A 26,835-nucleotide genomic window follows, 5' to 3' on the forward strand; every position below is an offset into this window, starting at 1 on the left:
TTATTTGTAATAATTTTTTATTTTTCTATTATACATGTATAGTGTATAAAATTAAAATTTGTATTGACCATTACATGGTACTGAGAATATATACCTTTTCTGTTTCCCCCTAAATCAACCAGGATCCACCTGTAGCAGTGACTCTTGGACTTCGCATGGAAGAAATGATTTTTAATCTTGCTGATACTCATTTATTTTTCAATGATTTAGAGGTATGTACAAAATATAATGTATATTAGAACACCTATTTCCAATAATCTCTACTACTTCCAGTTGTTTGAAGCCAGAAATAGAGAGTGAACTAGGTTAACTATATCATTATCCCAGATACTTTTTATATGGTTAGATTGGCAAAATATGGAAATAATTAACAAGATTATGTTGCTATTAACTTTTAAAAAATCAGATCTTTTTGGAACATTCCATTAGTTTTAACTTCGTTGTTCTACTATAGGACATAATAAGAATTAAAAAGAAGCCACTTGCTCTCTCATTTTCATCCTAAGCCATTAAAATAGATGCTCAGTTCTACTATCACCCAAATACATTTGCCAAGGAATGGTGTTAAAAAAGAATGAAGAACTTTTGAAACTCCCATAGCAAACAATAGGAGCAACATCTATTCATGTTTTTTGCAGCCTGTCCTATCTCGACATACAACACCAATTCCTAAACCTAACAAAAATAGCTGTTGATAGTTCTGAAAGGAAACAAGAAGAGGTGAAAGGCGTTTCTCATTATTAGCTTAAAATGTATTTTCACTTGCTCATAAGAAATATCAGAAACCTGACATTCAGAGTATTCATCTTTTAATCAGGGAACATTCTGTATGCTAGCCTCCTTTTTGTTCCTATATTCCTATAAATTTTAATTTGTACAGAAAAATATTCTGACTTGAATGAGTGTCAAACTTAGAAAGATGCACAAGAGCACTGAATGGTTTCTAAACTCAGTTCCACTTTTAGGCAAAATAAAAATCCCATGCTATTGTTCGTTAATGTTACAGAATTTTGCATCGGGTAGTTTTATAATGAATTTTAAGAAAACATTTCAACGATTTGCTAAAATTGTATTTACATGTTGGATTGTTAAGTCCAATTTTATTTTCCTTATCTCTTTAAATTATACAAATAGTTGGCCTACATTTTATTTTTACTGTCAAGGAAACCTTTTCTCTTACATTTGGCAGTTAATCTATACCAAATTTGTTATTATCTGTCAGATAAAGATGAATAGAATTTGTTCTTCACCCTTAATTCTGCAACTGCTAAGATCTGCATAATAGAATTTTTGTTTTTACTAGCAGTGAGTCATTGTTTTTATTGGATAATGAAATTACTGATATTTCCAAAATATTTTTTTTGTGGGTCAACTGTAGGTTTTATACTCCTTAGTAAAAATGTCAAGTTCTGAAGAATTCTTTGGTAAGAAACTAGTTGTACCGAGATAGTAATTTAATTTAATGTTATAGCAGTCAAAATGAATTTGTAAACGCTCAGTAATGGAAAATATATTTTATCTTTCTTAGTTTTGAACTTGCACAGCCAGTGGCCCACTGTGACTTGAGTATAGCCAGTTCTGTAGCTGTTTTAAAAGGTATTTTACCTTAAATTAACATTAACAGAGAGCTTCCTTACAACACAATTTCTACCTCATTTCTATTATAACCACATAGCAGTGATTCTGATATTATGCAAGCAGAGTTTAAATTTCCACTGGAAATGGGAGGGAATTAATTTAGGTTGATGGCCTTGAAAACTTCATTATACATGAATTGATTTATGTATAGTTAGCTTAAAATTTTGACAGGTTTGAGGTTTAGTTTAAATAACTTTATAATTTTTTCAATAATAATTCTGCAAATAATTCTGCAAATCGTATAGCGCACAAAACACTATTTTGTTCCTCAAAATATGTAACAGGAAATGACAAAATAATAAAAAGGGTGTACCACAGAATATACTTGGAATATTGCATTCAGTTTTGGTCGTCACGATTTAAAAAATATGTGGAGACTTTAGAAAGAGTGCAGAGAAGAGCAACAAAGATGATTAGGGGACTGGAGGCTAAAATATATGAAGAACGGTTGCAGGAACTGGGCATGTCTAGTTTAATAAAAAGAAGGACTAGGGGAGACATGATAGCAGTCTTCCAATATCTTGGGTTGCCACAAAGAAGAGGGAGTCAAACTATTCACCAAGGCACCTGAGGGTAGAACAAGAAGCAATGGGTGGAAACTAATCAAGGAGAGAAGCAAATTAGAACTAAGGAGAAATGTCCTGACAGAACAATTAATCAGTGGAACAACTTGCCTCCAGAAATTGTGAATGCTCCAACATTGGAAGTTTTTAAGAAAATGTTGGATAACCATTTATCTGAAGTAGTGTGGGGTTCCCTGCCCAGGCAAGAGGTTGGACTAGAAGATCTCCCACTTCCCTTCCAACTCTGTTATTCTATTCTATTCTAAGTCAGAGAAATAGATAAGCCACATTTATATCATATTTCCAGATTATAAATGGATTTTTTAAAAAGAGAACAGCAGACAAAATGTATATCCTCACTAATTTTAGAGACTATGGCAAATTTATAATCTTTCAAAATAAAAAAAGTACATGAAAACAAAAGACCCATGAATAATTAATAAAAGATAACTTGATAATACATTTACAAATACCTTCAGCTGGGATTCACATCAAGGATTGGCATCTCCACCCATCTAGTTCCAGTCAGGTGCAGAGGTGCGGAGACAAAAGATGACCTTGGGCTTCTAGAAAGGAATGTTCTATTTTGACAACAATGCATTCTACAATTCTACTCCTTCTATCCCCCCTCGAATTTCCCACTAATGAAACAGCATAATAAAGAAATAGAGAGAAAGTGTGTGGCAGGCCAAAGATTCTTAAAGAAATCGCTGCAGGCCTGACATTTTGTCTTTTGCCAGATGGAGATTAACAACAAGATTTTTTGTCCCTAGGAAGTACAGAGGCAAAGGAAAGTTTATAATGTCTTGGTGGCATCACACATCAATCGTTTCTATTCCTTTCATCACTGCTTGCATAACTATATTACACCACACTGCAAATTTGAGACAAGGGTAAAATGGATATTCAAAATTATTCTATAATAGTGTTGATTTGATGGAAGACTTTAAAATTTCTAACGGAGAAAAACAAATGAGATCACATGAAGTAATGTCAGGCAGATCAGCAAAAAAGAAAATCATGAATGAGAAAAAGATCCGTCTAGCATTACAAAGAGTAATAAACATTGCAAGGATCTCAGAAAGAGAAACCTGGGGAAAATGCTCATTTTGCAAGAGCTTTCTTTTCAAAGCTTAAGTTTCCATTAAAATGGAGAAGCCAGATTGTTGGGGGCAATATGCTGACTCTGTAAACCACTTAGAAAGGTCTATAAAGCACTGTAGAATATAAGTCTAAGTATTGTTGTTGTTATATAATCTTAACAAGGTGCTGAAACATTCTCCTGTGCAACCCTTTAATAACAGTTCCACTCTGGATCATGTGATTGACAGTTAAGAACTTAGAATTATGCAATTGCCAATATTCTAGTTTAGCCTCCTCTTCCATAGGGATCCATTGGAGGAGGTGTTTTTTTTCCCTGTAGCACCTGACCCATTTTTGAACTTCATTATTTATTGTAGTACCCTGCCACCAAATTTGGTTCCATGCTTCTCAGCCTTTGGAAATTTACTCTGTTGATGGAAGGACAAGATGCCTTTTTGCATAATTTATTTCCAACATTCCTTATGAGTTTCAAAGAATTAAAAATGGGTTCAGCAGATAGAATGAAAGCAATGAGATAAACAAATACAGAGGAAACAAATGCCAGAGAAAGAAAAAAACAGGAAAAAGAAAGCAAGGAAAGAGAGTCAAGCCTAGTTTGATTGGAAAGTGTAACCTAGGATGTACCAATAATAAACAATATATTTGTTGGAAATCTTGATCTATAATCTATCTAACTCTACTGGGATAGGAGAGGAATGTCATTAAACTAAATATTTCACATATTCTCAATTCAAATGGAACAATTAACAAAGTAGCAGCAGGAGCATGACCATTGGTGAGATATGTGCTCTGAAATCCCAAAATCATTCTGCTTTATGATGCATAGAAAATGAAATGGTAATTCACAATGAAATAGAATTGCAGATACCTATTAGTAGGCTGATAAAGCAGAAAATGAATTAAAGAAAGGAAGCAAGAATTCTTCCTAATTTGACCACTTACATCTTTATGGCTATGGCTCAAATCTTCTATTTCAGAATCTTTGTAATTTTATAAATTCTAGAAGAAATTTTGAGTTTTTAATAGAAAAAGGAACATTTATTCCACACTCAAATTGTGGAAGAAATTACAATTCCTGACTGGGATTTTTCCCCATGTAACTTTTCCTTTGTTCATTCTGAGTATTAAAATTTTATTTTGTAGGGCTCAGATTTTAAGAGACATATTAATCTGATTTTTTTAAAACTATGTTTGTATTGGTTATCTTATTGAAACTTTTGCATCATGCCCTTTTGTATGAATTCAAGGTAACTAACAGCAAAGTTGTGACATATGACATAATTGTTTAGAACCTGATATGAAAATACCTCCCAGAAAAAAGCAGGAAACAACCATAAATGTAAAAAGTACAAAGTCAGCAATAGTTGCTTAGAGCTCTAAAATGTAGTTCTTATGATGACATTAAATAGCCATACTACATCAGTGATGATGATTTTTTTTAATCAACTAGAAATGGAAAACTAATTGTGCTCAAGGAAGGATACCTACCATCAATGACATAGGCCCTGATAATATCAAGGCATACTGCAGTGTCCTTTTATAGATTGTCCCTAATAGCCTGGAATTTGCCTCTAGCCCATAATAAAGCAGTGCAAATGTTGTATCTTCCCCTGTGTCAAAATAACTGAACAAGACATTGGTTACTTTCCATGCTCAGTTCACCATAGAAGGCAGTATTAGATCCTAGATTTAGCCACAAAACAGGCTTTTAAATCTAGTCCCAATTGGGTATATATTTCTGGAGATGTTGCTATATAGGAGGATCTCACCAGGTGGAAGAGGTTAATATAGAGAAGAAATTCAGTTCTTTTAACTACAGCTTTAAGAACCAGCCATAGCATTTTGAATTCCATATGGGAAGACAGTATAGTTTTGCAGTAAAGTGGTTTGTTCCCTTCATGCTTTCCCTCTTAATAGCCTGTCCATCAAATTCTGGACTAGTTGCAGTTCTAACTGCTCTAAAGAAAATTCTGTGAATCAGTCCAGTTATTACCTAATTAAAGTAAGTATCATCACTGTGCCAAAGATTTGCTTTCTCCAGTGAGAGCACTGAGGTTATTGGTTGCAACAATGATGAGATGTCACAATTATCACCTTTGAAATTTGATCTTTGGTCTTACAAGCAAGACCAGAACTATTATAACCCTGAGTGCTCAAGTCTCAACTTAGTGAACCAGTAGACTTGGGTATTATTATATTATGCATATCACGTAATCATTTTTATATGTGGGCAATTATCAATTATATTCACAGTCTAAGACTGGTAGAAACTTAATACATCAGGTCCTAACCAAGGGCCTAACAATTAATAAGGTAGCATTTAAGAAAATAGATGCTATTTTCCAGGCAGAGTGATTTTTCTAAAAATTGGGTGTTCAGGTGCCATAAATTCAATATTTTCAGATATTATTTCCACTGATAAAACCATCAGAAAAAGCAAAATGTACAATCAAGAATTTGTTGCAGTTGGATACATTTTTATTCAAAGTTATTTTTCTTTTAAAAGTCTGTTTATTTTTCAAAAAGATAAATATGATTGCTTGCCAGTGTAGTCAACAATGGAGTATGAATAAACAGATATTTTTGAAAGTTATGCATTACTTTTTTATTTATATAATATACATTGATTTTAAGTTTTGTTTATTGACATAGTTCTGATGATAATAAGTTTTTATTTTTCATTTTGTGTTTTATATTGAGGCTTCTTATGCAGGACAAGCGAACATATACTTAAGTATTGTGTTAAGACTTGCAAATCTTAATTGGAGCAAAGTGGAATCATTCGTGCTTTTGTGTGTGGGGGGTGTGTGGGTGTGTGTGGGTGTTTTCATCTACTACTTAGCAATCTTTGAAGTATTGCAGTATATCTAGGAATATACCAGTTGATCATATTGGAGAAAAAAGAAATAATAGCTTCACCTTATGAAATTGTAAATGCTCATATTCTGCCATCTGCTGGCAATAGAGATGGTAATCCTCATTTAGATTTTTCACATTAAAGCATCGATGTAAAACATTAAACAAGATATTGCTGCCCTATTCTAAAACATATTATCTTACTAGGAATGTGATCAAGTACATATAGATGATGTATCATCAGATGACAATGGACAAGATCTAAGGTAAGATGTGCCTTGAAAAAAAATGAAGCAAATTTAAATCAGTATATATTTTTAGGAAGAAATAGTATTCACTTTTGCATATTTTGGGTGTTTGCAGTACCTACAGTTTTGCAACTGATGGCTTCCATGCAGCTGCAAGTAGTGCAAACCTTTGTCTGCCAACAGGTGTAAGAGGAGGAGTTGACTGGATGAGGAAGCTGGCATTCCGTTACAGAAGAGTCAAAGAATTATATAATACTTATAAAAACAATGTAGGAGGTAAGAGGTTTTTTTTCAATATGACATTAACATCAATCTTGTACTCTTCTGAAAATAATTATTTATAATGTAAAGTATAAATAATATATAATAATAATACAATCATACAAAATAACTATGGGTGGTTTGGATGTTTTGTGAAGAAAACTGGATGAAGAAAAAAAAAGGAATAATTTACAGTCTTCCTTTAACTAGTTGTGTAATACCTGGAATACTGCACCCAGTTTTGGTCACCACATTACAAAAAAGATATTGAGACTTTGGAAAAAGTGCAGAGAAGAGCAAATGGGATGATTCCCAAAGACTAAAACATATGAAGAATGGTTGCAGGAACTGGGTATAGCTAGAAAAGGAGGACGAGCAGTGACATGATAGCAATGTTCCAGTATTTAAGGAGCTGCCACAAAGAAAAAAGGATTAATTTATTTTCCTAAGCACCAGAAGGCAAGACAAGAAACACTGGATAGAAACTAATCCAGTAGAGAAGCAACCTGGAATTAAGAAGAAACTTCCTAATGATGATAATAATTAACTGGTGGAACAGCTTGCCTTCGGAAGTTGTGGGTCCTTTAACATTAGAGTAAATGTCTATGGAGATACTCAGTCATCCATGTCATGTTTGTCCCAAGGTGTTTTTTCATGATACAACTGGACTTTCTTATTTTTCTTTGAAGACATTTTGCTTCTCATCCAAGATGCTTCTTCAGCTTTGACTGGCTGGTGGGGAATGGAAGGATTTATATTCCTTGCAGACAGCTGGTCATTTGCATTCTTTTAGAGAGTCATTGAGGCCTCTTAGAAGTTCATCTGTGCCTCATTGTCACCTGAGTAGTGCCTCCATCTTCATCGTTGGAAGTTTTTAAGAAGAGACTGGATAGCCACTTGTCTCAAATTGTATAGTCTCCTACTTGAGTAGGAGGTTGGACTAGAAGACCTCCAAGATCCCCTCCAGCTCTATTCTGATTGAAGTTTGGAGCTTAAATTGCAGGTTTCTTGAGCTCCCCTTGCATTAGTTAACTTAGATGACAAATAGTCACTTTAGCTTTTCATCTCAAGTTAAAACAATCCTCTGTGCCTTTGAAGAGAATCTTCCTAGAAAAATTGGTCTGGTATAGTTTTCTCACTGATGTTGTAGCTTTGTATATTCTGGATTTTCATTACAGATACCGTATTTATCGGCGTATAACACGCACCGGCGTATAACACGCACCCCCCATTTTAACACAAAAATTTGAGTAAAAATTTTTTTCATTAAAAATAAATGACTTGGAAGCTCGGAACTTAATGTTGGATTAAAATTTATAACATTAGAACATGAATTATAACATTAACTCCTCTTAAAAGGCAAATATGAAATGAAAAAACACCTCTTTGAGCAAAAAAACTTAATCAGAATCACTGCTTTTTGGAAAACCAAAAACCTCTTCCTCATCTTCACTCTCTCCCTCTTTTTTCCCTTCCTTCCCCCTTCCTCTTGCCTATCAACTTCATCCTCTTTGTCTTTCTGCTCTTTCCCTCTCTTCCCCTTTTCTTCCTACCTCCTTCCTTCTCCCTCCCTTCTTCTTTTTCTTCCTTTCTTCTTCCATCTTCCTCCTTCTCCTTCCATTCTTTCTCCTTCCATCCATCTTTTCTCCTTCCATCTTCTCCCCCCCTCCCTTCTTCTTTTCCTCCCCCCTCCCTCCTTCCTTCCTCTCCTTCCCTTTCTCACACACAGGAAGGGGAGGGGGGCTATCTAGTCGCTTTCACAGCATAATTTCTTTATCTAACTTTTAAAAAACAGTGTGCAAATCAAACGAGATTTTCGTAACCTGCGAAGCACCAAGTTATATTATGTTGTTACAAATTCGCAGCTACTCCATTCTTTCTGATAGGGAACTACATTTCCCAAGATGCCTCAGGTCCTCAAAGCGCTGAACACAGCTTTGCAATTGACTCCAGCGAGGCCTGGCAGCCGCCGGCTGGGGTGGTTGTCAGGGCGATGCGGAGCGGACGCGCCGTTTGTTACTGCTTCCAGCAATCAAGACGGACAAGGGAAGCGACTGAAACGGACGCTGGCCGCAGGAGAGCGAGGCTGCTGCCAGCCGTTTCACCTTGCGCAGCGAATTTGACTGGGTCCCGGGGCTTCTGCCGGGTGGCAGAAGCCCGGGACCCAGTCAAATTCGCTGCGCAAAGTGAAACGGCCGGCAGCAGCCTCGCTCTCCTGCTGCGGCTTCTGTTTCAGTAGGGAAGAAAACTTCCTTTCGCTTCCCGAATTTGACTGGGACCCGGGGCTTCTGCCGGGCGGCAGAAGCCCGGGAAGCGAAAGGAAGTTTTCTTCCCTATTGAAACAGAAGCCGCAGCAGGAGAGCAGGGCTGCTGCCAGCCGTTTCACCTTGCGCAGCGAATTTGACTGGGTCCCGGGCTTCTGCCACCCGGAGTATCGGCGTATAACACGCAGGCAGGGTTTAAGCTTGCAATTTTAGTTTTAAAACTGCGTGTTATACGCCGATAAATACGGTATATCTCATTTAATGACTGCTTTGTACAGTGATCTTTTGCAGTTTAAGTCAATGAAGAAAAACTAATTTTATGACTAATCATTGTACATATGACCTTCACAGGTCTGTAAAGCACAGGAAAGCTGAAGTAAGATCATAAGTCACAGTTTCATTTAGTAACAATTTTATTTGATTTGCCAGACCCAATTGTAGTTGCTAGATAAGAACTTCTCGTATATATGGAGTAGCATTCAAAAGCATTCTTCACATGCAATCCAATGTAAATAATATTTTAGATGTCACTTACAGTGGGGGGTGCCAATTTTTTTACTACTGGTTCAGGCACGTGCGCCCTTGCACGCACAGAAGTGTCCAGCTGGGTGGGCAGAGCCTCCTACCACCGCTACTACTGGTTCACCCAATCCGGGCCAAACCAAGAGCAACCCATCTCTGGTCACTTATATGTTATGCATATTATAACCCAGCCAGGGCTCAAGACTAAGCACAGATCCCAACCTATGGGGTTGTGAAAGATAAAATCCACATATCCTTAAGGAATTATTTTTTGATACGAGGAGGCGCTGAGGTAATTTCAAGGAATGTTTATTAACAGGAACACTACAACTGACAGTTCAGAACGCACGCGCTGGACAGCGCCACCTGACAGCTATTTATACGAATAGCTGTCAGGCGGTCGGCCAATGGGAGAGCCACGATTCTCCCGCCACCAGCCAGCCGTGCCTGGACCAATCAGATTCTTGCGAGGCATGGCTTGGCTGTCGGCTACGTCAGGAGGACACAACACCCCTTCTCCCCGGAAGGCGCATGCATAGTCGTCCAGATACTTTGGTCGCCTACGCAGGCGGTGGGATCGCCTCAGTTCAGGTGTGGTCGCCGAAGACGATGGATGTGGAGGAGGAGTCCTGCCTCGCTCCGGAGTTTGAAGGCAAGTTTGCGGTCGCAGTGGTCATTGGTGGAGGGCCGCCTGGTGGATTGCGCGTTGGTGTTTGCAGTTGCGGTTGGAGGCCAGAGTTGGGCATTGGTGTTTGCGGTTACGGTTGGAGGCCAGAGTTGGGCGGAGCAGCCGGAGCGGCGAGGCCCTGTGGTCCGGGCGGCTGGGCGGTTGCATGGCAGTGCAACTGGTCTACATGGCGCTGCCAAACTCGTCCATCGCCAAGATGGATCCTGTAGGAACAGGGCCCCGTTAGTTCTTGTATCATGGCCGGCACCCACTTCGGTTTGCCCAAGTAATTCTGGGCGTATACCTCCTCTCCCACTAGGAAAGACCTTGGGGCAGCCGAGAGGGACACAGACAGGGGGCGAAGTGGGGATGTAGCCTGTCCAGGGTGGTGCGGAGGCAGCGGCCCATGAGAATTTTGGCAGGGGACTTGCCTGTGGTGGAGCAGGGGGTGGAGTGTTGGGCTTGGAGGTAGGTACAGAGGCGGGCCGGCCAGGGCAAGTGGCTGAGCCGGGCCAGGCTTTCCTTGGCAGAGCGAACAGCGCGCTCAGCCATTCCATGGCTGGCGGGGTGGTAGGGGGCTACCGAGGCATGGCGAACCCCCAGGCTGGCCAGGTAGAGGCGGAATTCGGCAGAGGCAAATTGGGCACCGTTGTCGGTCACCAATGTATCCGGGAGGCCGTGGGTTGAGAAAAGGCACTCTAGGGCATGGATGGTGGTAGCAGAGGTTAAAGAGTGCATTTGGATGACTTCTACCCACTTAGAGAGGGTGTCCACTACAAGGAGGAAGGAGCGGGGTTTCCCATTCCCAAGGAGGAGAAGTGGGTGGGACAGGCCGGACAGCCTGGCAGGGTGGGCACCATTGCACCCAGCCAGCAATGTCAGCGTCCATGGAGAGCCACCAGACATATCAGCGACCCAGGGCCTTCATGCGGACAATGCCTGGATGACCCTCGTGGAACCGATGCAGGACCAGCTGGCGCAGGGCAGGCGGCCCGACCACCCGGGAGCCCCAAAGGAGGCATCCCAGGAGGATGGAGAGTTCGGTGCGGCGGCGAAGGAGAGGCAGGAACTCGGGAGCCCGAGAATCCGCCATCCAGCCCCGGCGAACAGCGTCCAAGATGCGGCGAAGGATGGGATCGGTGGAGGTGGCCCGGACGATGTCAGACGCAGAGAGTGGCAGCTCCAGGTCATCTACGAGGAAGACGCCGGAGGCCACGGTGGGGGCGGGGTGGGCAGTGGACACCTGCTTAAGGCGTTGGCGTGGCCCATATGCTTACCCGGCTGGTAGTGCAGCTGGTAAGAATAAGCAGAGAGAAACTCGGACCATCGGGCCATGTAGGACGAGAGAATGGGGGGGTGGCGCGATCCCCCGCCAGGATGCCGAGAAGGGGCTTATGGTCCATGAGGAGCGTGAATGGGCGGCCGTAGAGGTAGTGATGAAACCTCTTCACCCCAGCTACGGCCACCAGAACCTCCTTGTCCAGGTGGCTGTAATTCCTTTCAGCCCTGGACAAGGTGCGCGAGTAGAAGGCAATGGGTGCTTCAGAGCCATCAGGGAAAGAGTGGCTCAAGACAGCACCCACGCCATAAGGGGAGGCGTCACAGGCTAGAAGGAGGGGTAAGTGCTCATCGTACTGTGCGAGCACGGGGGCCGCTGTTAAAAGGCGTTTGACAGCCGCGAGCGCATGCGCCTTGTGGCTGGTCCAGGCCCAGGGGGTGGAGGAATCCAATAAGCGGTGGAAGGGCTCCGCCACCAAAGCCTTGTGCGGTATAAAGGCGGCGTAGAAGTTTAACAGCCCCAAAAAAGCTTGTAGCTCCGCCTTGTTAGATGGGGTGGGGGCGTTGGTGATGGCCTCAACCTTGGCGGGAAAAGGGTGGATGCCACGGGCATCCACGCGGAACCCCAGAAAGTCGACGGAGGGAACCCCAAGGTGACATTTGGAGTGCTTCAGGTGGAGACCTGAGGCACGGAAATGGGAGAGGACAGTCCAGAGGATGGAGATGAGTCCTGATTGGTCCAGAGCGGCAATCAGGATGTCATCAAAGTATGGCATCACGCCAGGGTTGCCATGGAGCAGGCGCTCCATGAGTTCCTGGAAAAGGCCAGGGGCGATGCTGATGCCAAATTGCAGGTGCTTGCATCAGAACGCCCCCCTGTGCGTGACGATGGTCTGGGCAGTGGCAGTGGCGTCGTCCACTGGCAGCTGCTGATACGCTTGGGCCAGGTCGAATTTGGCAAAAATCTTGCCCTGGCCCAAGGAATGCAGCACATGCTGGACGACGGGCACTGGGTAGGGGTGGGCCTGCAGCGCCTTGTTGACTGTGGTCTTGTAGTCGGCGCAGACCCTCAGGGATCCGTCCGACTTCAGGGGCAGGATGATAGGAGTCTCCCAAGGAACATGATCCACGGGTTCTAGAGATGAGCTTATCCAGCTCTGCGTCGACTTTAGCCCGCAGCGCCAACGGCACTCTGTGGGCTTTTAGACGAATGGGGGCCACCAGGGGATCTAGGTTTAGGGAGATGGGAGTGCCATTATAACAGCCCGGGGACTCGCTGAACACATCAGCGAACTCTGAAACCAACAGGTCAAGATCAGAGGGCAGCCTGAGGGAATTAACACCAGCAATGGACAAGCCGAAGGCTCGGAACCAGTCCAGCCCCAGGAGAGAGGTCAAGGAATTTCTGCCCAGGGTGAGGGGCAAGGGACCGTGGAACCGCCCATACTGGACCGGCAACGTGAGGCACCCAAGGACAGGAATGGAAGTCCCCTGATAGTCCCAGAGGTGGCAAGGGGCAGAAGAAAGTCGTTCCCGCTTGAAGCAGGGGAAGAGTTTTTTAAGCATGTCCCATGAGATGATGGATCTCAAGGAGCCGGTGTCGAGCTCCATGTTGCACGGGCAGGCGGCGAGCAAGACGCAGAGGTGCATCTTACCCCGGCCCCCTGAAGCAGTCGAAGCGGAGTCTAGCAGCCATTCAGATGCAAACCCCTCAGGCTCTGAGATGGCGTAGCACTGGGAAGAAGAAGGCACAGAGGCAGGATGGCAGCCGGCAGGAGATCTGGCAGGCCGCGGCATTGAAGCAGGGGAGCGGCACATGGCGGCAATGTGGCCTTTCTTGCCTCATTGGCGGCAGAGCACGGCCAGGAATCGGCAGGAGGAACGCGGATGGCGGCCGCCGCAACTGAGACAGGCCCCAGCGTCTTTGAACGAAAGGGACTGGAGTTGATCGACGGAGTGGTCGAAGTCTGATCGAGGCTCGTCATGGGTCACTTGGCAATGGATGGAAAAAGGAGGAAGAGAAACTGTGACCAGGGGAGGTAACCGGCGAAGATCCGACATGGACTGGCCGGCCATCTCATACGCCCGAGCCTCATTGACGGCGATCTTCATAGACAGCTCCTAGCGTGACAGGATGCGGCGGTGGAGGTTCAAGTCTTGGAGGCCATAGATAAATTGCTCCAAGAGAGCATCGTCTAAATCGAGGAATTCGCAGTCCATGGCGGTGGTGCGAAGAGCCGCCATATACTGAGCGATGGACTGGCCCTCCCGCTGGATGCAGCGATGGAAATGTTGTCGCCTGGCATAGCGGGAGGGAGCCGGTTCATAGTGAACCTTGAGGTGGGACAGGAGAACATCGAAAGGAATGGCGTGCGACGGTGAAGGAGCAGAGAGGGCACGGGTGGTGGCAAACATCTCCGCCCCGCAATAGTGGAGAAAAACTCCCTTCTTGCACCCCTCAGGAAGGTCAGTGAGCCCGTGGGCTTGAAGGAAGACTTCGAATCTCTCCAGGAAGGCATCCCAACTCTCAGCCTCAGGACGGAAAGGCGAGAAAGAAGTGGCGGCAATGGCCGGGACGTGCACTGGGTCGATGTCGCTCATCCTCGTCACCAGGTTTTTTATACGAGGAGGCGCTGAGGAAATTTCAAAGAACGTTTATTAACAGGAACACTACAACTGACAGTTCAGAACGTGCGCGCTGGACAGCGCCGCCTGACAGCTATTTATACGAATGTCAGCGGTCGGCCAATGGGAGAGACGCGATTCTCCCGCCAGATCCATGCTACTCCCATTCTGCTACCACCCTCCCCATATGTCCTGAGATATTAATCTTTGGTTTTAATTTGTGTATCCCAAAGGTGCTTTTTCAAATGGCAACTTGACTTTCTTTGTTTTTCCTTGAAGATGTGTCCAAGAAGTTTCTTCAGTTCTTAATTTATTTATGTTTTAATGTAGATACATTTTATGACTATAAACCACATAGAGTACCTGAAACAAAATAACCTTTAATGCATATTATTAAGTAACTTGGAAGTAGTAATATGCACTGGAGACAAATTTCGTGTATGTTCAATCACACTTGGCAATAAAGCTGTTCTATTCTGCTCTGCTCTGCTCACTTTTACATTCACAAGCAAATGGATTGAAATATTTTTATAGAGAAATATGTTATCGGTCTAAATTAACATGGGACTATAATTCCTGTTAAACAGAATGCACTTTTAAGAACTTTTTTCTTTATGAATCAGGACTTCTTGGCCCTGCAAAAAGAGATGCATGGCTACAGTTAAGAGCAGAGATTGAAGCTCTCACTGACTCCTGGCTGACCAATGCACTTAAATCATTATCAATTATTAGTACAAGGTGAGTACAAACTCAATTTTTTAAAAAAAATATTATATTACACAAGGAAAACAATATCAAAGGCAAGAGCAGATAACAAGATACTTATAGGCATTCATTTTCCTGCAGATATGTTCTTCATGCATTTTTTGGCATTTTTTATTTTTGTTTTAATCAAAAATAAATGGATGGTAAAATGCTAGCAGCTAGTATTAGCTTTATTAACAGGAATGCATCCAGTACCCTTAGACATTCTTAGAAAATAAAAATAGAATATTTTTAATATTTTAATAGAATAGTAGAAGCATGGCTGCCCCTTGAAAATTGATTAGAGTGGTTAGAGGAAGTGATGAGTGTTTACTGACTCACTACACTCAACATCAAGGGCATTTGGTAAGACTAATATTCCAAAGGCATCCCCTGGCCAACAGAATACAGTGGGACCTCAGGTCGCGAGTGGTTCTGACCACAACCAAATCGGGTGCTGACCAAAAAATCTGCTAAAAGTTTCACTCTGTTCACAAACACATCCTCGGGTGGTGATCAAACACAGCCACCATGGCAGGGAAAATCTCTTTCAGTGCCTTTTTTTTTGTGTGTCCGGGCATGTGCAGTCACTCTTGCTTCCAGTCACAACCAAATCAGGTGCCATCCGAAGTCCTGGAACAGATTACGGTCGTGACCTGAGGTCCCACTGTATCCACCTATCCCTCATATAATGCAAAGTGATATTGTAAATAGGAGATTAGGCATTGAGGTAGTCTCCAACCTATATAAGAGATAGGTGGGTATTTGTTCAATGGCACTGAACAAATGGTGGTGACAACTATTTCTCAGAGTTCCAACCATCTCAGCACCCGACCAAATATGTGATTATGACCAGAAGCTTGGCAAGGTAATAATATTTCTAACTGGTTGTAGTGCCTGATGATCACATGATTAATATTTGCAACCTTCCCTATTGCTTCCCTATGAAGTCATTTGGGAAGACAGCAAGAAAGGTCACACATCTTTGGGATACGTTTCCCCTACCTGCCTGCTTTCTCCCAATCCCTCTGCACTTGTGCTGTGCCTCTCACAGACTTCCTCATGCACTTTCCATGACTTGCATGGAATGACCTACAGCATTGGGGCCCCCTCCCGACTGCATCACTTAGCAATGGAAATTCTGGTCTCAGAATTTTGCTGCAGTAAGTCAAGGACTACTGTACAGGAAACTGCTCTACAAAAAGCCAGGCTATTCGCCCATCCAGCTGTCATATTCTATAAATTGTATAGCCTGTAAAATTATGTTGATTTCTTTGTAAGTTCAAAAAGTGATAAATAAAAATGTTATCTGAGACAAAAAGGCTATTTTTCCATTCATAAAGTAATTCATATTCTGTGAATTTAGAAACTCAGTTAAAGGTGTATGATGATCTATGGATCATCATAACCATGAAATTTTCAACGTACAGAATATTGCAATATTTATTATTATTGCAGTACTAATTGAAGTAGTAATTGATGGCTGATCTGTAGGTAATTTGTTTTATCATTATGCAGATATATACTCTGTCTTTCTTTATAGGAGTAACTGTGTAAATGTCTTGGTAACAACAACTCAACTTGTACCGGCTCTAGCAAAAGTGCTTCTGTATAGTTTAGGAGGTGTTTTTCCTATTGAAAATATTTACAGTGCAACTAAAATAGGTATGTATCTCAATTCTTTTCAATTTACCTAATTTACTGATAGTTTCCAAACATCTTCTAATCTACTAATGTAATTTCAGCTCAGTTAACAAATGTCTTCACTTGTAAGAATTGTATGTAAAAACTATATATAAAGAGGTAGACAAGTAGAGTGAGATTCCTAGTTCTCCCTCCCTCCCTCTCCCCCTCTCTCTCTCCCCCCCCCACCCCACCCCCACACTTTTGGATATACCAACCACACTATTATCATTTGTTATGTTATTCAAGCATTTGAAAGAGGTACTTTACAAACATGTATTCTCATTAAAATAGGCTCTCTTTTTTGCAAGGCACAACTGTTTCTGAAGCAAAGTGACTGCATGCTTGAATGGCTTTCAAAGCAACTGTATACAGCTGCTTTGATGATTTGAAGAGATTTGTTTTGTTCATACACCTGCATATTGTGGTACACCTTTTTTAAAATGCTTTGCATGCTTCATTGACTCACAACATCCTTATTCAGGAAAATTGACCTCCTCCTAGGATGGAAAATGTATTGAACTTCAAAATGTTGAACTTTGAAAATAAAAAGGGCTACTCTAAGAAAACAAGTGCAGCTTTTGAGATACCAAGATTGCAAGAGAACAGACAACATGATTGTTTATGTACAGAGGAAGAAACAAATTACATGCTTTATTAGGGTCCTAGCAGGATACCTTGCATGTTGTCTTAATATACCAAATATTAGCTTTCCTAAGTTTCCATTGAGTTGTGGCAGAAAATAAATGTAAAAGTCACCGATATTATTCGTAAGGCTTGTCTGTGATCATTTGTTTTGCATATGTGTCCCTTAGACTTTTTAGAGATCACTGTGATATTTCTTTTTTGAGGGCTCAAATAAATAGTGCATTATTTTTCAGGAAAAGAAAGCTGTTTTGAGCGTATAGTGTCCAGGTTTGGCACTAACATAACTTATGTTGTGATTGGAGATGGCCGAGATGAAGAGCATGCAGCTAACCAGGTAACTTCTCTCTGAACACTTATCTCATTTATCTTCCAGGAAAAGAAAGTTGCTTTGAACGAATAATGCAAAGGTTTGGCAGAAAAGTAGTATATGTTGTAATTGGGGATGGTGTAGAAGAAGAACAGGCAGCCAAAAAGGTAATTTGTTTCATGAAATGTTGGTGTGTTCTATAAATATTTACGCAAGCTTATTTTGTTTGCATTTTTGTTAGTATGGCACATTGTCAAATTATTTCATATGCCACGATCATAAGAAGTAAGATATAATCAAACCATTTGGATTCAAGCACAGGCTTTATGAGGATGGGCAAGATATGGAAATTGAATAAAATATATGCTGATTATACCATAGATCTTTTTTTAAAAAAAAAACTAACTCTAGGCAAATTAAACATATTGCGTGGATTTGCAAGGCTCAGAAAAGTATATTTTGTGTCATATAATCGAAAAAGCACATTGATCTTCTTACAAATCTGAAGGGAATAATATGCAAAAAGCTACTAATTTCAGAGTGTAAGCTATAAATATATTTTAAGAAATTGATTATAATTTGAATTGATTTCATTCTCGAGACAGACACAGTTGTATCTATTCCTCATTTACCTTTAGAGAGCTGTGATTACTCCTGGGGGCCGGGGGGGGGGGGAAATTGAGCAAAAAACAGGCCTTTTTTTACTCATTTCTGCCCTCCCCAGCCCCCAGAAGCTCTCTGAAAGCCTTCTACAGGCTCTGCACAGCCATTTTGGTGAAGAGGACGGAGCTTCTGGAGGCAAAAAAAGCTGTATTCAGTGTATAAGGCACACCCAGATTTTCAGCCTCTTTTTGAGGGAAAAAGGAGCATCTTATACTCCAAAAAATACAGTATTTTATTATTAAAGTAATTTATGATCATATAAGTGCCTAATATATGAACATTGTCCTTAAAGAAATCTAGCAGGAAATCTACTGTACTTCAACACATTTCATACTTCAGAATAAATATAAGCAAAGTGGAGAAAACATATAGATTCAGATATACTGCATCTAGAGCAAGGGTGCCCAGCCTTTTGGCTTGCCTGAGCCATACAGAATGAAGAGGATGTGTCTTGGATCCCATATAAAATATATAATATAGTTAATGTACATCAATCTCATAATAATGTTAAAAGTAGGCAATCTTATGGTTCCAAATGGTTGCCTTATAGATGCAATACAGTGTTAAGAATATCTGGTAGCCTATTCAGGAAACTGGGTGATTGATTATCTTAGAGTTGGCATGCTTCCTTCTAACTTTACCTGTTGTGTGCATGAACATTTGTAGATTTTTTTTAAAAAGAAGGCATTTTTTTCAAATAGATCTGCAGTCAGTAAAAATAGTTATTAAGCTTTATTAACAGACATACTCATGAACTTTTGCAGTGTTTTTAATTGCAGAAAGGGTATATTCCTCATAAGAGATTGCTTTCCTAAATTCACTGGCTGATACTTGGTAATCATTGTAGAAGTTCTGAATATTGAATAATATAACCTAAGTGACTATGTTGCTTTCAAGGAAAGTTTCATACATGACAGCAATTTAATTCCATATATAACAAATACAGGGGTTGGGGGTTGTATCGCCTATATAGACAGAAGTATAGGTTCAATTTGGGGGTATATTCTGGTAATCATTGCTCAGAGAGAAATGAGCTGTATTGTAAAAGTTAAGCTGAAAGCAAGCATTAGAATTAAATGTGTGGTACGTTCATTTGCCTACTTATTTTCAAGTATTGTACTTTCTGAAGAAATCAGAGGGCATGATAGTTGTAAATTAAAACTAAGCACAGTGATCCAGTAAAAGTCATTAATATTTTATATTAATGGATTCCCCCTGTAGTATACAAAATATATTTTGTAATGAAGATTATTACATACTTGATTGCTACTAAATTTACTTCTTTGAAATATAAACAATATTATTCCTAACATAGGCTTGGTAAATAAAGTTGGAGTAACATGTTGGTGTAGTAGTTAAGGCATCAAGCTAGAAAGTGGGAGACTTTGAATTCTAATCCCCCATCTTAAGCACAAAGCCCAGCTGTGTGACCTTGGGCCAGTCATTTTCTCTCAGCCTCTCAGAAACTACAAGTTTCTCTCAGAAACTACAAGTTTCTCTCAGAAACTACAAGGACTGATCTAGACAATCTCAGAAACAGATACAATTGAATAAAAAAACAAAGTTGAATTTATTAAGGTACTTATGACCCTTTTTGTATATTTTTTCAGATCTATTTGGACATTTGCTTTGTTTTATGTTTTTGTCTGTGTCCTACTAAGGATAATCATAATATATAAAAGAAAATATGTGATGGGCATGATAGATATATTGTTTATTCTTCTTGCTTTCTCTCTCTCCCACCTAACTAATGCAGCATAACATGCCTTTCTGGAGAATATCTAGCCACTCCGACCTCCTGGCTCTACACCAAGCATTGGAATTAGAGTATTTGTAACTGTTCTTTTTTTATACATATTTCAAAGTACATTGATTATTTTTTTTACTTTGGATATGGTGACTCTGGCTTTCCACATATTATCGTCTTAAAAAGAAAGCAATACATGGATTCCATTGCAAAGAATTCAGATCACTGAATGGAGACACACGTTTTAATACGACATAAGGATTCTCTACATGGTCTTATATATTCAACATTTTGATGATTAAAGAACTAGAAAAATGGTTGCTGGTACACACCAAATGAGTCCTAGCCAGAGTGAACAAGGTTTGCAATAGACAAGAAGAAGAATGAATGCATTTTGTGAATGACAAGGGTGGTATTCAACAACATTCCTCACAATGGGATATATTCTCAGCACGGAGGTTTGAATCGAACTTTAGGCTACCTACCTGACCCAGAGAATTGGGATGCACTTGGACTATACAATGGCAGTCCTATCTCAGTCCGTAATAGATGTAAATTATTAATGAAAATAATTTACTGTGACATTAGCAACTGACTTTGGAAGTGGATGCAATTTATTATATTGTTTTGTTTTGTTTTTGGAGGTGTGTGGGAAGGGGGTAAATAATAATAATTGTCTCTTTTATAAACTTGGCAGACAGAATGTGTATAATGATGTGTTGTGCCTTAAATGACAAGATCTTGTTTGTGTGTTACAGTGTAACATTGGTTTAAAATTATGTAGATAAAAGGATAAATCTTTGTGATAATTTTTGACATGACCAAATTTCAAATTCAACTAATCAGTACTGCATAAAAGCAGTTTAAGTGTTTGTTGCAGTAAGAGAAAAAATATATATAACTGAAAGTTAGCGTTTTTATTTAAATTCTTAATAATTCCACTGATTGTATGGAAATATTTTTTTAAAAAAATGTCAAAAGGTTGGAATATTCGGTATTTTGAGAAAATAGTTAACATGACAAATTATTTGACAATTTTTCCTTAATTTTTGCGTTTAAAAAAAATTATACACATGGATAACTTGTGCTGCAATGAGTTTAATTTATAGTATATGTGTTTAAAAAAACCTAGCAGGCTACTTTTACCTATTGACCTGATATCAAATTACAATGTAGTATATTTAACATTCAATATGGTAGATATAAACATGGCTGAATGTGGTCCAATGAAAGTTTAAGTAAAAGAAAACAGCTAAATCAAAAAAGAAAAGGATTTGCTTGATATTTGTGCAACAAAAAATACAGTATACCAGGGGTGTGAAACTCAGTTTCATTGAGGGGCGCATCAGGACTCTGGTTGACCTTGGGGGGCTGGGTGGGGCCAACTGGGTGTGCATGGTCATGATGCCACTCCCTAAACTGCTGGCATGTTTCCTCTTCGCATTGAGTAGACTGGACCGAAGCTATGCTGGTCTGATCTCTCCTCTTTGCATTGGATAGACCAGAACAGCCCCATGAGTCGTATCCGACTACATTGTGAGCTGGATCCAGCCCGCAGGCCTTGAGTTTGACACCCCTGCAGTAGACAAACAAAAAGATTACTAGATGAACAATAATATTTTTCTAACATTGTCAAGTAAAGACAAATGTAATCCATAAATTGCCCATTATATGGTCCAGTCAAAAAAGATCCTTTCAGTTAATGAGTTTCTACCAGGACTTAAGTCCATCATAACTGATTTTGTAGCTGTAGGTCAGCATGAATCTCAGTGGAATGCTCTGTTCCTCTCTGGTTAGTTTTTCGTATGCATATGAACTATGCTTACATTTATTTGCAGCAATTGTTTTTCTAACATTGCACTATATTATGGGTTCTTGAATAAATTGGTTTAATTCATACAATATGTGAAGTCAAAATCAAACAATTATTTGAATGTGTAGATTCAGCCTTGCATATTATTTTGATCTTGTGTTTGCATAATAATAGAGTACAAGTCATTTGTTACAAAAGAGGTGGGCAGCATGTGCTATCCTGTCTGTGGCAACACCCCACCCACTTTAGAATCTCCCCTCCCCAAGAATTTAAATAAGCTGTGATTTTGATGTGGACAACAAGAGTACTTTTGTTCCTTCTAACTTTTAAGGACTTCTAACATGAGATGGATGGGTGCTGTAATTCCACTCTGTTTATTTTAATGCTCTATTTCACAGGTAGTCCTTGATTTATAACAATTCATTTGGTGACCATTGAAAGTTACAGTGACACTGAAAAAAGTGACTTATGACTGTTTTTCACACTTAATGACTGTTGCAGCATTCCCATGATCACATGATCAAAACTCAGATGCTTGACAAATGACTCATTTATGACAGTTGCAGTATCCTGGGATCGTGAGCCCCTTTTGCAACCTTTTGATAAGAAAAGTCAGTGAGGAAGCCAGATTCACTTAATGACCATGTTACTACCTTAACTGCAGTGATTCACTTAACAACTGTGGCAAGAAAGGTCATAAAATGTGGCAATACTCACTTAACAAATGTATCAGCAACAGAAATTGTGGGCTCTTGTGGGTCATAAGTCGAGGACTACCTGTACTGCTTTTATTTTTAAAGTCCATTTTGTAATATTTTCCTCTTAACTGCCTTGTACACCTGTCTTAGGGCCAGATTCTTTCCTGTCTAGTTGCCACAGGTTGTTCATTTCAGTTCAATGATTCTGTGATTTTTCTAGTGATGTATAATTTAAGCCTTCTAAGGTAAGCCTTGTGGGAGGGGAGGAAAGGAATGAGACTGGATAGTTTTTAAGAACAGGGTAGCAGCCTCTTGATGTAATTAATGGCTGTTGCAGTTATGCTTTGCACATGTGGCTGAAGGGCAGTTACCAGTTGACACAAAGAATGAGCTTCCCAATTAATGAGCTGTGGTAGCAAATCAAACTAAAAAAACACGACCACAAGAGTTTAAAAAATCTGAAACACCTTGAGTATAAATAAGAAAATGAAGGAAGGTAAAACTGAGAATTGGCCCTTTATTACCACATTTTTCTGTAACCATCTGTGTGATGGGACAGTGGCTCTCTATAGTGTACAGATAGTTCTTATTTACCAATTACAACTGGTAGCAGCTCTGACTCTAAGCAGTTTGGTTGTAGAGTGAAACATCAGGTGATTGCTCCCAACTTAACAAATTAACTGTGATCATTAAGCAAGTCCCCACAACCATTACGTGTGACGACTGTGATTTTCAGCTATCAGCCAGCTTCCCCAATGATTTGTTAAAAACCAGCTGTGAAAGCCACAAATAGTGATCACATGACCATTGCAAATGTACACCTGTTGCCAAGTGCCCAAATTGCACTCTAGTAACGGTGGGAATGCTGCAACAGCGCAAATATGAAGAACAAGTCATAAATCTCTTTTCGCAAGCTGTCATAATGTTGAGCAGTCACTGCAATGAAATGTAAGCTAGGTCTACCTGTACCATTATTATTGGCTGAGTGAAAATCCTTGCAAAATTTAGAGACTTAATAATGGAAAAACACAGGTGCCATTTTTGCTTTACAGAATGCAAAATGCACAGGAATGAAATGTTAAAAAAATAGGTAAAATCCTTTGGTGAGTACTAAGATTAAGATACTTAACATTTACATCTTGGGAATGCACAAAATAATAGTCTTTAGATATGAATTGGTCTACAATATGAATAAAAAACCTATTATCAGTTGAAGTGAATTTCTTTTCTGTGCTATCCTCTGTGTTAATAAAATTCATTCTAGTTTAAAAGAGCTTACAGATGGTGTTTCTCACAATTTCAGTTGTGATTATTTTTAACGCAGCAAACATTTTATTTTTTCACGCTTGTTTTAAACTTGTTTTATTTGGCTAAAGGCCCTCTGAAAATTATTGTATCAACTTGTCAATATAGAAACGTTTTTGTCATCTTTGGATATTTAGAAATAAATAGGTTAAAAATGTCCATAAAATATTCATAAAGTCTGCAAGCCATCCAACCAATTTTATACTTGTCAAATATTTTAGTTACTTAAGGTGAAAATTCATAAACCTTTATCCCAGGTCTTGGATTATAATAAAAAAATACCTATGAATCATTGAATAATGTATATTTTTAATGTAGTTAAACTTCTTATAAAGGTGTTCCTCAATAGTTTCAAGATATTCTATAAAAATATAAATGGAAGTTGTTTTATCAAAATGACAGAATGACACTATTATACAGTACAAGTTTATTTGGCAATGATGTAGAGTTGAGATATTGCAATGTTTTCAATTGATACAATCACCTTTGTTTATTTTGCTTTACATTTGAGTTTGCTAAACGTTGCTCCATTATTATTGTATCCATTAATGTTTTGGATATATATATATATATATATATATATATATATATATATATATATATATATATATATATATATATATATATATATATATATGCACATATACACAATGTTTGTTAAATAGTTGTGCACTTAAAACAATATATTCTGAAGATTGCAATTGCTGTACCAATTTGAACAGAAACGGCACTTAAGTATGAAGCACTTTAAATATAGGGCTTGAGATAGAGGAACAGCACAATTTAGTTTAAGAGAAGTACAAAGTAATAATGGATAGAGGTTTCAAATCAATAAACTACTATAGTGAAATGGAAAAATAAAGTAAGTAGACAGTTTTCTGCATTTTTCCACACAGTCTCTTCCTTTAGGACTTAATATGTCCTCCTTTCTCCCGTTTTCATTAGCCTTTGGCATAGTGCATCAACTGCTGTGACAGACTTATCCATGGCTTTCAATTGTCTGCCTCCAGTTGTGTGGAGAGATTTTTTTTTGTTTCCGTACAAATCAATTTTAACAGTTGGGGTTTTTTTAGTCATACTTTCTAAATAATGGTAGCAATTGGAGCAGATTTAAAGTAAAATGCGCTGGCAAATTCTCTTAGTAGGATAATATCTTATTTAGGACCAACTCAAATATTATAAACCAAACATAAATTTAAAAAGTTGCAATTCAAAATTTGCTCTTCAACAGAACCCAATCTAAATCTTTTTGTATGTTGAAAAATATGGGGCTGTGTCCTTTTAAATTTTAGATGTGACTTTCATTTTGGATTGCAGGGAGAAGGGTTGGAGCCACGTTTAAATGCTTGAATCAATGCAGTATTTAGTACTTTAGTGTAAAACATAATTGACATGAGCCAATATTGCATTTGAATGCCCAGCAATAGCAGCCTTATGGAACTTTTAAAGCCAAGGACCTGTGTAATGTAAATCATGATTTTGTCTAGGGATTATTATTTAAGAAATTGTAAATTAATATTGAAAGCTTGTACAAAATGTGTATATCTTTAGTATTTCTCAATAAATATATGTGGAAATATTGTCATTTTCTGCACAATCATAGTACTCCTGTATCCTTGATGTTCTTTTTTGAAATGTTGTGTTTTGCAATGCATTGTAAAAACAAAAAGTTGCAAAAAGTAGTACCTCAAATATAGTCATTCCCTAAATGAAACGCCTTGTTGAGCAGCTGTTCAAGCCAGAAATAATATCCTAGTCCTGTCCTTTTTCTGATTTGAACAATTAACCCTTGGAAAAGGATTTTATGCATCCCATTCTCCGCTTTTAGAACATATATTCAAGACTTAATTTCATGTGTTTTCTATCAAAATAAGATCCTTGGGTAGAAGACTATTTTGCACAATCGATTGCTCTAAGATTTTCTCTTCATATTAAAAATTTGCAGTGGATTTTCCTTTCTCCTATACACTTAAGACATTTGTTTTCTGAGCATTCAGGATCTATCAGCACATTTACTATCAATATGTTTTATTGAAAAGCATAGGCTTCTGTATGCTGACTGGGGCTTACAGCCCAAGGGAGGAGTAGGATTTGGGCTTGAGGGAGGTCAAAATAATGGCAATAAGATTAGAGCAGGGGTGTCAAACTCAAGGCCAGGTGTAGTGAGATCCGGCCTGCAGGGCCATCCTGGTCTACACAATGCGAAGAGGAAAGATCAGGCCAGTGTGGTTTTGGGCCAGTCTACCCAGTGCGAAGAAAGATCAGGCCAGCGTGGCTTTGGCCCAGTCTACCAATGTAAAGAGGAATCATGCCTGCAGTTTGGGGAGTGGGGTCAATACCTAGCCAGTCAGCCACCACCCCTCCCCCCAAGGTCAACCACAGCCCTGATGCAGCCCTCAGTGAAATTGAGTTTGACACCCCTGGATTAGAGAAAGAAGCTTCTAAAAGAACCGTATCAAACAATTTCAGATTTTTTTAAAAAATGTGCAAATAAAATCTTATTATTTGGATTGCTATAGCTTTCTTTCTTACGTGTGCCTGTGCACACGTGCACACAGTAGTTGGGTACTTAAACCTGTACCGAATACTATGCTTTTGTAATTGGTGTACCAATTTGATCAGGACCTGGAACCCATAGAGTATGATTTATGTTGCTCTTAGTATTTAGCTGCAGAAAAAATGCAGGCTTGCTCTAACATCGTTTCATTATCTTTTTCATTTTTATTTATTTTTATCTCACATTATTATTACAAATATCTCAAGGCAGCGAACATACCCAAGTCACCTTCCTTTTTTCCCCACAGCAACAGCTGCGTGAGGTGAATTGGGCTGAGAGAGAGTGACTGGCCCAAAGTCACCCACCTGGCGTTCATGGCTAAAGCGGGACTAGAAATCATGTCTCCTGCTTTCTAGCCCGTTGCTTTAACCACTAAACCTAACTGTCTCTTGCACAACTTGAACTCTTTCCAACTGAAATCAGCCTTATTTAATATCACCCTTGGCAAAATTGTTCATTGGAAGGTAAACTTATCATAGCTGCAGCATACAAATAACAGGCTGGCCTATGGCATCTAATTTCAGTTGCCACCGTAAATTTCCCTGCATATGAATAATGAAATATTGTCATCATTCGCATGTTTAATGTTTAGCTTATACAATCCTCAAATTCCTGTAAACAGAACCAGGGTATTGCAAGTACTA

General features: G+C 39.5%; 1 protein-coding gene across 1 annotated transcript in view; it reads left to right on the forward strand.

The window, feature by feature from the left end:
- Positions 1–20,331, forward strand: part of EYA4 (EYA transcriptional coactivator and phosphatase 4) — a 122,498-nt gene extending 102,167 nt beyond the window's left edge. The window contains 7 exon segments of the mRNA XM_032216984.1: positions 123–212; positions 6,369–6,427; positions 6,525–6,685; positions 14,650–14,764; positions 16,314–16,435; positions 17,475–17,575; positions 19,828–20,331. Of these exon segments, the coding sequence (XP_032072875.1) occupies positions 123–212; positions 6,369–6,427; positions 6,525–6,685; positions 14,650–14,764; positions 16,314–16,435; positions 17,475–17,575; positions 19,828–19,908 (729 nt within the window). The 3' untranslated portion in view covers positions 19,909–20,331.
- Positions 20,332–26,835: the final 6,504 nt, after the last annotated feature.

This window comes from Thamnophis elegans, chromosome 4 (genome assembly GCF_009769535.1).
Source record: "Thamnophis elegans isolate rThaEle1 chromosome 4, rThaEle1.pri, whole genome shotgun sequence".
In the NCBI taxonomy this organism is placed as follows: domain Eukaryota; kingdom Metazoa; phylum Chordata; class Lepidosauria; order Squamata; family Colubridae; genus Thamnophis; species Thamnophis elegans.